The sequence below is a fragment of the Acanthaster planci genome, linkage group LG08 (genome assembly GCF_054643075.1).
Source record: "Acanthaster planci isolate LZ-2023a linkage group LG08, COTS_SCS, whole genome shotgun sequence".
In the NCBI taxonomy this organism is placed as follows: domain Eukaryota; kingdom Metazoa; phylum Echinodermata; class Asteroidea; order Valvatida; family Acanthasteridae; genus Acanthaster; species Acanthaster planci.
This window is the reverse complement of record NC_141784.1, coordinates 3,372,248-3,385,673: the sequence shown is the minus strand read 5'-3', so window position 1 is coordinate 3,385,673 and position 13,426 is coordinate 3,372,248. Positions and strand designations below refer to the sequence as shown.

The 13,426-nt window shown below is 40.5% G+C and overlaps 1 protein-coding gene across 1 annotated transcript in view; it reads left to right on the top strand.

The window, feature by feature from the left end:
- lmln (leishmanolysin like peptidase) overlaps positions 1-13,426 on the top strand; it is a 32,974-nt gene that overhangs the window by 2,868 nt on the left and 16,680 nt on the right. Inside the window, exons 2-4 of the mRNA XM_022228990.2 lie at positions 5,103-5,240; positions 11,487-11,572; positions 12,857-12,974. Of these exons, the coding sequence (XP_022084682.2) occupies positions 5,103-5,240; positions 11,487-11,572; positions 12,857-12,974 (342 nt within the window). The remainder of the gene's footprint in view (positions 1-5,102; positions 5,241-11,486; positions 11,573-12,856; positions 12,975-13,426) is intronic.

The following is a 13,426-nucleotide window of genomic DNA, read 5'->3' as shown; positions in this document are numbered from 1 at the left end:
CAACTGCACGGTGTGTTCTCAGCATTCAAAAAAATCAAGGTCTTTAAAATTATCCCTGATTAAAAAAACCTGGTCCTTTATGTTATTATTTAGTTCATTTTGTTTCATTTTTTTGTGCTTTCATGATTAGTTTGTGAACAACTGCTGCTACTTGCACGTTGTACCATTCATGTACACTTCTTGCGTAATTAGGTATTCAACAGCGTTCTTCAACCTACATGTATGATAGAAGTACCTAGTTTGCATCACACCAACTTTTGCTTCTCGCCATATTTAAAAAGTAGGTAGCAAACTTTAGAGTCTGGCCTTTCAATTCAAAACTTGGATGCTCATCAAAATTTTGGTATGCCTTAACATTTGGGAATATTTTCCAATGTAATACAACATCATCGTGGCGAAAGAAGGGTACCGGGTATCCATGAATGGTTAAAACAAACTCAATTTTCACAAGGAAAAAAAATGTACCTCTAAGAGAGGCAAAGATAGGCATGTCCAGCAATGCATTAGATCTTCACTACAAACTTGGGGAGGGGGGAAACCAAACATGGCCCTGAACCCCTTGCTATGCCAGTAGGCCACCGTTTGAAAATAAAGACCCCAGGGGTCCAGACCAGTAAATAAGCTGCCGTAGACAACAGTGATAAATATTCCCACTTCAAAAAATCAGGAAAACAGGTGTTCAAGACACCTATTGGTCTGATACTGTCAGAAATACTCACAATGTACAAGCTGACAGTCCTGCCCCTGCATTTCATCCACCCTTTTAACAAACCACCCAGTCCACATGCCACAAAAGGCTCTAACAGCAGAGAATTTGACAGCCTCCAAATCATGCAGGCAATTTTGGACCTACATGTATTTATTTGCCTGCAACCCTAGGGAACAGAAACTCTGTTCAGTTCAACAAGGTGTCAAAAAGATGCTTGTAACCAGGTAACCATGACTGGTAGGGTCTTGTCTTTATAACAAGCTCACGTTTCTAATCCTAAACTTGTGTGGATTGAAAGTGCTACCGTGATTTGTGCTGACAATCATGTTTGACAAATCCTACACTCAGCAAGGAATAGGGTGAAACGTTCATCCTAAGTGTACATGTATTGTGCACAAAAGCAAGTTGGCAAAAGAACTGACATGTACATGTATAGAGGTTTTTTGTGGTAGCCATCGTGGAGGGCAGTTCTTTTGTTCCACAGGGAAACCTCCTTTGTGCTTACCCTGTGGAACAAAAGCATTGACCTACCAGATTGCAGCCTTGCAGACCCTCTATTGACAGCATTGACAAAACATGTACGTTTTTTTATGCTACACATGTACATGTACTGGAACAATTTCAGTAATTCATTTCAACAACGTTCCTTAAAGAATTACATACATTATTTACATCGGTGAAATTATGAGAAGAGAAAATAGAAAGGTTGTCTCAGACATGCACTAGTGATGAACAATGTACAGAACATGTACCACGTACATGTACCAGGTGTGTACCCTTAAATTTTTCAGGGAGAAATATTGAAGTTTCATTAAGCAGAAGGACAAAATGGGTGTGACCAGTGTCATTCCTTCACTCAGATCTGCCCAGGGGACAAGACATGGATACTCCCAGAACACAAGACTGGCTGTTATTGCAGGGTCTAGACATGTACCGGTGTGAATCATTGTAACTGTACATAATTTAGACGGCAGAGTATCAAATTGTTTGCTGTTAAAAGGAAAGGTTTTTCTTGTATGTTCATGTTCCTGTAATGTACATGTAGAGTGCAGTGTACTTACATGTATACTGTATATGTACTTCTCGTTATTTAAGGGGCACTGTAGCTGTAATCGATTGGTTTTAATACAGGCCTTCAAAATTCACCTTTGTGTCTCAGTTAACCTTATTTTCAACTTTTGTTTCACTATATTACAAAGGGTATTTTACTGCCTTTTTTGGCTATTATGCTAATTGGCTTCCATATTCATGAGCAAAACTGTGATGTCATCCCTGGTTTGTACGCAACAAAATCTACAAAACTGCAGGATGCATTATTTTAGATTTTGCTGGACTCGGTTTGCTCTTCTTTGCTGATCCATTGTTGTTCATGTGCATAGCATTAGCAGTAGATCCCTCTCTCAGAAAATACATGTGTAAATCTTTTCAGTGAATAAATTCTGGGTTCACAGTGTGATAAGAAAAGCCTATGCACTGAACTCTCCTCCCCAGACATGCCAGATGACTTCACCGAAATAGCACCCTCCATCATGTGTCAGTTGTCCAGGAAAGTACATGTACATGTATGGATAATTTCAGTTGTTAACAAATGCATTTCTCTTTTCAGTGCATTTTACCACAAAGCAATGTAAAAGGAGTTTTCATACGTGCTCACTGAATAATAGAAAATTAAAGAAAAATTTTGTCTAAGAAAAATTCAGCAAACTTTTAAATTATTTGACATATGTACATGTATGTACTTGTATACACTTGTTAAGTTGTTCATGTACATGTACGTATTTGGATGTTTAACCCTAAGAGTCCCCAATCCTTCACCTGTTGGAGGATTGAGGACTGTTAGGGTTAAAACATTTTTAAGAAATCATACAGGTACAGTGTCTTCCCCTTAAAGCATTTCATGATTTGTGGAGAGGCAGGAGGCGGATGTGGAGTCAAGTATTGATATAATTGTGTCTTATTCAATTCTGAAAAGAATCAAATCGAGAAAAGGAAAAGCATTAAGTAACAGTTGAAATCAACAGATCTGGTTACAGCGTTGTAAAGAGAAATATATACATGTATGGTTAGCATATACATACATGTATGGTAAAGTAGGGTCAAGGTCAAATGATGTAACAGCTATTCGGATCAAACTAGACGGACACGGAAATAAACTTACAACTTTTCACCCCAACAATCTACAGTATCAAGCAGTTCACCAGTCGTAAATAGATTCAGATTCAACAGCACCGACAGCTTCAACAGATACAGCTAGAAAAAGCAGTAATACAGAACTGTCCTTAAGTCGGGGTAACAGAATAAACCGTGCGTTCCCAGGACAAAAACTCTGTGATTTAAAGACTACTTCCATGAATATAACTCAGCTTTAACGGTGAAGGACTTACACTTTCCAGGGAAAAATCAGAGTTCAGAAAAAACATTCACATTTCTAAACTCGCAAATAGGCACAGATACCTGAGAAAACACACCATTACCATTGAAATCTATATCAGACTAATAATTATAACAGAAAATCATGAACAATTTACTACTTACAGAAATAAGTTCTTTAAGAACGGCGACTGCACTTAAACGTCTAAACTGTAAACGGGTAACTGGCAAAGTGGGGAAAATCAGCGTTAAAAGGAAGAAAACAACAAGATTCGATTTGACGCGTGCTAATTAAACACTGTTGAGAGCGCAAGCCAAAGCGCCCTCAACACCTGTTCTGTTCCTCAGCGGAACAATATCTTAGGATGAATGTCACTAATTTCCCTTTTTTCTTAGTGCTTTGTGTTTTTCCCCAGCCATGCCAGCTACAGATTTAATCAGTGCATGTTGGTACCCTGGTAAATCCCCTATTTCAAAGTGACATTGTTGGAGATCAAGTACGCTGAAGCACTGCAGGCAAATAAATACCGTACCTCAGTGGTACATGTACATGTATGTACCTGAACATTAACACTTTAATTGTGTCAATAAGAACAGTTTTGAGATTTTAATCGCTAGTATCATCATGACCTGAACATCAAAGTGTGTGTGTTACATTGCTTAAAACTTGCAATTAAACACTTAATAGACGATTGCAACAAACCAAAAGCAAGAGTGAAGACTAAAAAGTTAAAATTTAAGAAGTGAAAGCATGAATGGAAGTCAAGAGAAGTTTTTCACTATTTATCCCGTGCATGTGCCTTGATAAAGGAAAAATTTCTCAAGGAAAATCATAATGCCAGGTTTTACTCTCACGATTTTTGAGCATTTGCCAAGCTTGTCCACAAGCATACCATACATTGTAACTCACTTAAAACAGTCTTGTTTTTCTTTTTGGAAATGGGCAAAATGTCGTGCTCGTGTCTGATTTATTGTGCTGGTTGCCAGCGAAGGTGCGAGTGTTTTGACAGTGGCAGCAGTTACGAAGTGTGGATTGTGACAGGTGTATCCTTACCTCCTCACCGGACCACATTGGCATTTCTACCCACTTCTCATGTTGTACTTGCCGACAGTGAAATACGCGTACAGTGTCATGACTGGGAGAAAAAGTGTACTGGATTACTACTGGGCACAATTTAATATTGTCTGTGTTTACCATGGCAGTTGCTCTGCGCACTGTGCTGTTTTGTGCAGGTTCGGAACAAATGTACATGTACTTCTTTTTTTGTGGGCAGATGCTACAGAACTAGTGTGTAATTATCACCAAAATTTCCTAATGAAGGCCCACATTTCGAAATGCAGAGTCTGATATGGCACTCTTTTTGCTTGTCAGAAAGCCGATGCCACTGTCTGTAGGCTCTTTACTCACACCCTGTCACACTGTTCCATGTTCTGGTAATGACTGCACATTTTCCCTTCAGTAATGCGTCGTTAATTCATCCCAGGCAAGCCAAAATGAAAGTGCAGCGATGCCGACGATATTGCGGTGTGCAGTGAGGTGGTTGAAATGAAAATTGGAGTAGTTTGCCTTGTGAAGTCAGAGGAGAACAAAACTGTGTAAGAAAAGTACAGTCTGCACACGCGTACTGTGCACGGGGTAGGCCTTCCCCTTGTTATTGAAGGGACAATTTCTTTTGTTGGGAAAGTCGGGATGAGTTGCAAATGTCGGGACTAAAATTTGTCCCAGTGATGTTTTTGGCCCGTTGAACGTCTACATGTACTGGTACTGTATATGACATATAATCATTCTTGAGTTGTAGAGTAAGTTACCACCTGGTGCATACTGTATATTGTGCATGTACATGTGTACAATTTGTCTTACATCCAGTCACACTAGGCCGTCTGTGACCACCCAAGGTGAGGGCTACAGAAAAAAGAATGCGAAAGAAAAGGCAGTGGGGAGAAAAAAAGAGAGGTGTGTCTTCTCCAAGATCTTCAACTTTTATAAACGATGTTTGTGTACACTTTTTGTTACTTAATACAGATGAAACACAGAGTTCATCTTGAGCAGGCACCAGGAGATAGACTCAGACGACGCAGCACCTCCCACCCACTGCGCATCCATGTGGAATATGAAGATGACGTTGATGCCTTACCTGTCGCTACTTCAATTTTGGTCAAGGTTTGTCTGTAACAGTGCGTTCCCACTTGAGTAGGGAAAAGGTGGCATTTTGGTGTGATCGTTATCTTTCTGCAACCAAACTGCAGCAGTCGTGTTTCCACTTACGTTTGATCCGCCTTTTCGTACGGACATGTCGAGCCCGAAAGGTCACTGAGTTCGGTTTTGCGCATGCGCAAGCTTGATGAGCGCGCGCTCCGTGGCAGTGTTGCGTGCTGGGACGAGTCACATTGCATGCGTGTGACCCTTGCAGTGTTTTGGGTACGAGGTTCTACTGATGTAGAACTGACCTGGAATTGGACCGAATGTTCAGCTAAGTACAGCCAACTACATGCACGCTGTCTCTTCAAACTTTGCTTCCGTTTTTGATTCTCTGTTACACACTGTGGGCTATACGCTAAAACGGAATTAGTTTTTGATGGAAAGCAAGTGAAATTACACAAATGAAAAAGGTTAAGAAACGGACAAATGTGCAATGAAAATTGTGAAAGGGCTAGGTACACATCATGGCATGCATGCATCGCGCATGTGTGGTGACACATTTTGCTAGCCTGTAGTTCAGCAGTTGTTTATTGTGCATGCTGTGCACGTTAAAAATTTCACGTCAGCTACATGCCAAAAAACATTTCTTTGTTCATCAGACTGCAAAAGTTTCGCACCACTCGTGCACGGACGGATGTTGACAGGTCAAATTGCCGGATCAGATCCACATTTTGCGTTCCCATCTGATCGTGATCCGCCAATTGCAGGATCTGATCCACCAATCGGGGGATCTGTATCCTGCTCCAGAGGAGGATTAAGAGAGGTGGATCTGATCCTGATCCACCTTGTAACGTTTAGCGTTCCCACTACACACAATTGCAGGATCTGATCCACCAATTGGGGGATCTGATCCACCAATTGGGGGATCTGATCCACCAATTGGGGGATCTGTATCCTGCTCCAGAGGAGGATCAAGAAAGGTGGATCTGATCCTGATCCACCTTATAGCAGTTAGCATTCCCACTACACACAATTGCCAGATCTGATCCACCAATTGGGGGATCTGATCCACCAATTGGGGGATCTGATCCACCAATTGGGGGATCAGTATCCTACTCCAGAGGAGGATCAAGAAAGGTGGATCTGATCCTGATCCACCTTATAACGGTTAGCGTTCCCACTACACACAATTGCCGGATCTGATCCACCAATTGGTGCATCAAGTGGGAACGCACTGTTATTATTTCCTTCAGGCTTTTTGGCTCATTCCTCTATTTACTTGCAATTTGTGTTGTTTCTTTGCACAAACCGGCCTTTTCTACTACCGGTACATGTAGGCCTACAGTTTGGACACTTTAAGAGACTGGTACTTTTACTTAGGCTTAATTAACCCTAACCCCCAAGGGACCATTGCAATCCTGCATATCTTGTTGGGTTCAGCATGGTTAGGCTTAAGTATAGCAAGGCCGTCTAAAAAATGTCAAACCGCAGGACCAGTGTCAGTTCTGTTTAGCCCAGTGCTGTAGAGCTTCCGATATTTAACCAAATACCGGTAAATCTGGGGTTTGAATTTCAAAAATTGGTCAATTGGTTCAGGAGTTTACAATCTTTCTAAGGTGCCCCATACTGTAATATTTCAAGCTTTAAACAATGTATAGTACAGGCACATGTTGATAATGGTCAGTGACTTGCCAACTTTGTAATTACAGACTTACAAAATGTACAGTAAGAATTCTGGTGAGGCGACATCGCATTGGAATTTCTTTAAAATATGCATGGAACAAAGTCTCCTTTAAGCCTTTCTCTCATTGGATGCTGAGTTTCTTAAGTTTAGGATCAAAGACTAAAGTAAAAGTAAAGTCAGCTCTGCGGAGTTGACTACTACTGTATGGACAAAGAAGCTTGGGTAAATTACATGTAATTTAATAATTAATATTAAATTTTACTTCGCTATACATGTACATGTACATCATGGAAAATGAATATAAGTACAAATTCTATCCAAAAATCTTAAAAATGATGTTTAATGACACTTTGTGGAAAGATGAATGTAACTTGAGACTCAGATTTCTAATCACATTTCTAATGTTAGTAAGAATGTGTACTTTCCTCATGGAAGGAGTCTCAACCAAGAGTAGAGTGCTGAAGATGCCTAAAATTGGAAACAATATTACAGTATATAAGTTTGTGTACACTGTAAGGTACATGTACGTCATGTACGTGTGCATAAGTACAATGTACATACGTGTGCTCATGTGTACGTTGACATGGAAGCATTTGTAGATGAAGAATATCAAAATTAATACACATGTGCCGCTACCCTGTACACATGTACAGGACGTCTACTTCAGGAAATAAGATTTTGCATCCTATTCTTCAACAAACAAGGTTCACAAGATAAACATCTTGGTGGAAACGTATATAACTCTACAAAGTGCTTTGTGCATGGTCAGAAAGCGCACGTTAGAAGACACTGAACATCAGGAAAAACAAGTTCCTAAAAATAAAAAAACCAAACAGATTTACTGTACGACAGTCTTAAATCCAATACGGAAACAAACCACAGAACAAGTGCCTTCTCTGTAACATTCTCTAACCTGATGCATGTACACTGTACAAGTACATGTACGCTACGCCACTGAGTGCCCATTTGATGGAATTTGCATGTGCACCCATGTGTATATATTGCAAATCCAAGAAAAAAAATAAATAAACCACTTCCATTTGACATTAACTATCAGGAAGGCGGTCCACGTCAAAACAATTCGAGATTACTTCCTGACAACACATTGAGAATGATTGAGGTGGGCCGCATTGTGGAGCTGGACAGGAGAGTGTCTGTATGGAACACAAATCTGTGGTTGGTTGGTCTGTTCTTCGTCAGGAAATGACGCAATATCTGCTTGTTTTATGAAAATATACATACACTGTACGTGTACTTTTCAATGAAATGTATTTGATCAGGGCTTTGCTTTAGACTGATAATAATGAAACGAAATGAGGTTACTGACGTGTGTGTGGTAATCTAGTGGTTAGGGGGTTGTTATTGAAAGTGTTGTTTTTGACTTGTTTCTATTTAAGGCTTTTGCTTGATTAAATTTTCCTCGGCATTGTTCTGATATTTTCAAACAAGCATCCATGTACAGGGATTACATGCATTGATGGATTTAATTTTATGCTGTTGGTCACTTACTTTGAGTTGTTTGGTTGATCTGTTTGTTAGTAAATGTTTCTTACGTTTTGTTGTACATATTTTTATACGAGTTTGTTCTTTCCAAGAGTTCATGTCAAATTTATTTGATTGTTTATGTGTGTCAATGCCTTTCAGTTTCACCTGTCAGTTCCTTTCATTTGCACCTGTCAATTCCTTTTGCCTTTTATCCCTTCCAATCCAGTGATCATCCCAACCGTTAACTGCATTAACATTCAACGAACCATCTCACGTCTTTGGCCTTCCATAAAAAAATCGTATATAGACAGACACCCATTGTTTAAATTCCAAAGTACTGGAAATAGCCAATGTGACATATGCCAAAGAAAGACTGCTAATTATCATCAGATGCAGTCATGATTGGGTTGCCACGGCAACCAGCAACTCATTGATTCCTTTTTACTGTGTCACGGCGCTGAGCCAGTTCTGGTGTACAGGTGTGTTGGAGATGAGCCGAGCTCTAGCTCTGATCATGGAGGAAGGAATAGCTCTGATTATGCTAAAGAGGGAATACGAGACATGTACAGTACGCGCCAGATGGACAGTCCCCTGTGCTGTGAGCTACATGTACATGTACATCGTGTGGAATTTTTACTCGATACCAGACTCATCTTCTACCCCAGCAGCCAAACCTTCGTTTGAAATTTTTAAAGGATTCGGAACTACATGTACGTGTCCGTGGAGCCCCGGTACCAGCACATACTTTGTACAGGTACCCTGGGGAAATCCTCATGCCACCTGTATCGGTACATGTGCTTTTGAGCTTAGGAGCACCATTTGATCACCTCCATGTACATATACAGTGTGGCCTACATGTTCATGTACATGTAACTTGTAGATACAGTGTACATGTATCGTACATGTACACAAACACACTGGATACTTCGTACATGCACACTTACGTGTCGTCGTTTTCACCACGAAGTGATGTGTCATGGATAGTTGCCACACCACGAACGTATCATGTGTACAAAGTCTGTGGATGGTACTGTCCGTCACTTCGTGGTGAAACCGACAATGTATTTAGGTATAAAGAAGTATACAGTACATGTGTGTGCTGTGAACTGATAAAGAAATTTAAAAGGCCGTGTAGAATGCATAAAAACAAAGAAAACGCTTAGAAACCAATTTGAAAGGGTTTAGATTGATGACATTGAGGACTTTCCACATGTACATGTACATGCACATGTACATGCACATGTGCTCGTACCCCCTACAGTATACTGCAGTATGTAAGGTACTGTACATGTACATCGGGCGGCAAACCTGGTCTCATCCAGATACAGATCACTCTTGGTGAAACAATTTCGAGAAATCAGTCGGACGGCTTAGATGTACATGTATTTCATTGTGAAATAATTGGGCCCTTGTTATGCCAGCACATGTACCGGTACCATGGAGGTACATGTACTATAGGAAAACCCATGAAATGCTTATTGCATTGACACGAATACCTGTATACTGATATCATCTTAGATCTCCATTCAGGATTACATTGCATGCACTCTGTTCAGTAAACCTGCTTATGCCAGACTGTTTGTCCCCTCACAAAGGATGACTATGATTCCATGCAGTCCATTTCTTGCTAATTTTCACGCCTGCACCATCGGTGGGTGTGAGCAGGCATCAAATTGAAATTGGAGAAAGCATTTGTCAGCTGTGGTGTAATTATTTCCCAGGTCAGCAATGAGAGGGTCATATCGTCCGGCTCATAAAACAGTCCTTGGATGTCTGAGATCTGTCATCAAGTTTAATGACCTGGTGCTCAAAGTCAAAGCCCTCAAGTTTTCTCCTATGTATTCCCCAGCCTTTTTGTACATGTACATGTATGTACATTGTACGGTATGTTGACATTTCTGAAGGTGTCTGTACCAGCCCAGTAATGACCATCTGCACCTTGTGCGTGTAAAACGCCTAATTTGATGTTAGTAGTGTTTCCGCAATGGTTATATTTCTGCTTGTGTTTAAACACCAAACAAATTATTTTGAATAGACATGCAGGACGTACATGTACATGTACAGTAGTTGGAATGAAACAGCAGAGCACTGTATATTCTTACAAAGATGTTATTCCCTCTTGCTGTCAAAAAGACGAAAATTTAACTGTCAGTTTTGACATTAAACTAGACTTTGGTTTTGCTTTCAAAACATATCTGGTTGGTTTTGCTTTCAAAACATATCTGGTTTCCATCTGGTTAATCGGTAGCCTCCGTGCTGATGCACATGAATACCGGTTAAGTTGCTCTCAAGGCATGGCAAAGATACATGTATGTGCATCAAGGAAACACAGTGAATGCAGGAGTAACTCATGTACCCCCTTGACTGTGTTTTGTGTCACACCCAGTGCCATACATGTTGTGCCCATTGCCACCAGGCAAGACTGGTCTAGATCGTTTTAAGATAGAAGTGGTTTACAGGTACCCGTGTACATTGTAGGAACTGCACATGATGTGGTACAACGAACATGCATAGACTCAACACTCAACATGTACATGTATGCATGAGCTTTATACAAGATACATGTACCATACTGGTATCCTGTAGAAGGTTTCTGCCGTGCTCAAAGCACATAAACACCTAGAACGGTATTGTTATGTACAGGGCCTTGAGGTACCGCTACATGTACATGTACCGATATCATCAAGGAGCGTACATGTACACAGTGTACATGCTTTTCACAAGACGTAACATGACGGGCAAAAGCATTTCAGGAAGTGTATCGTGCCCATGGCTCACATGTGCATTTTCGAATCGGGGTATTTCTATTGGCAGTTTCATGTATGCAAGAATGTTGAGAGATTCTGAAGGCGCGGCAGTTCCCACGCACATTGAACGCTGACCATCGAAAATCATGTGAATGAAAATCCTGATGCGCCGTAAGCCTTGCGTTGAAAAGGCTTTGACATTGAAGCATAATTTTTTTTGGGGGGGGGGCATTTACGTGTAATTGTTTTAATGCCTTTAAGTAATTGAGAACACCTGCTATGGAAAGAGTACCCCCTGTACTTATGTACATGTAGCTTTGATATCCCCTATTTATTCTTTTTTTTTTGCAGAATGACCTCTTACCCAAAGCAGTCTATTCCATTTCTCGTATGCTGAACGTCAAATCAACGTCTACAGGCCCCATCAGGTTAAACAGGTAATTGGTCCTTGCCATATCATTCCTTTTATCCATTGCCCTTGCCCTGCTCTGCATGGACATAATGTGTTTCTTGATGTGAGCTTCCATCTGGTCATTTTGTCCAAAGAGTATACTAAGAAATACATGCACCAGTAGAGTGTGCTGTATTTTATGTACAAATAGTGTAGGTCCAGGCTTAAAAGTTCATATTTTGGTCGTATTTGATTGAACAGAAATGCTTTGTATTAGCATCATATGGTACTCTACTTGCACATTTATTGTAGGTGTAAACTGTTGTAGGAGTTGCTTGGCAATAAGAGCTGCTCACATGCACAGAGTAGTGTTCGAGGGGCCAAAGTTATCAATTTCTCTGAGAACTATGTGAACTTCACAAAAGACGTACATGTTTATGTACGTGCACCATGTACAGTATGCTTCCACGAAATCACTGACTGTCAACAACCTTCAATACTTTATCAGGTGTACAGTAAATTTGTATTTGGGTAATTTCAGAAATTAGGGGTCCATTTTTTTCGTGTCCCTGTCACATCTGACTGGTTATTTTGTAAGTTCAGAATACATTTTCTAATCTCCAAGAATGACGCATTAATGCAAATAACCTGCCCAACAAAAAGTAATACATGTAGTTTGAAATCAATTCCGTTGATATTTCCTTGTCAAATAACAAAGGCCAGATGTAACAGAGACTCAAAAATGTCGCACTTTTGGACCCTTTTAATGTAAAGTGTACAAAGTTGGAGAAAAATGGGAAAATTTTTTCCCATCAACTTGGTCTTAATTCTTGAACCTCCTAACAAAAGAAAATGCCCTCAGCCAGGCACGCACTCTTACAGTGTACGTGTACATGTAGGTGCGCCTTACTTCTGTCTCTTCTTGCAGTGTTAAAAAATTACTAATGCTACTTGCATTGCTATGTAAGCCTGGATAAAGGGTTTGTGTATGCTTTATGTGAAGTGGCAATGATGGGGGATTCCAAACTGGTAAAGTTCACCAGAAAACAGACGCCATTCCAAAAGTACTGGTAATGTCCTATCCCATCACTCCAACTGCACCCCGGGATTTCAGATGGAAGGAAAATAGGGAAAAAAAAGGGGGGAAACAATGTTTGTGTTTCAAAAACTGACTCATCTAAATGCAATTTGTCCCTAATCCTTTTAAACCAGAATATGTCTGTTTGACTCTGACACCTGTTACATGTAAGTCTTCTCTTGTCTCCACTATGATGATGTTCTGTTTGACAGTTTTTTTCTTTCCGTTGTCCTCGTGTGTGTCTGACCACAGGGCATGTGCCAATTCGCATTACTACACCTTGGCTAATGACACGCACGAGTACTGTTCAGGGTCCTGCAACGATGTGACACGGTGCGGGCCAGTGACCATTCCCGAAAAACATCTGCACGTAAGTTCAGGAGGACTTTGAAATTGCCAGGGGTGTCTGCTCAGGTTGTAGGTTTGCCCTATTGCACATCATGGGCTCTCTTAGGAAACTGCCTCCAACAGGATCCCTGCCCAGAAATCTGTAGCCAGTGTTATGAGAGCTATCGACAGTTTTCTGACATGTACATGTATCTGTGAAGTTATGCTCCTCTGTCTTCCGGCAGTATATTGCAGCGGTAAGAATACTTTCTTTCCCCGACAGAGTGAAATATCACCGATGGAATGTTTGGACATTCAATCTGCTACTGAAATGAAACATCTTTTCATTGATAGTTTGTTTTATACAATGCCTGAATAAATCTTCATTTAGGTGTACAAGCTGCTGTTTCCATCCTTCAGTCTGCCAAAAAACATGACACAGAGCTACAGTGTTCTGAGTCAGTTCATGCTTCAACAGATGTTATTGGATGCTTT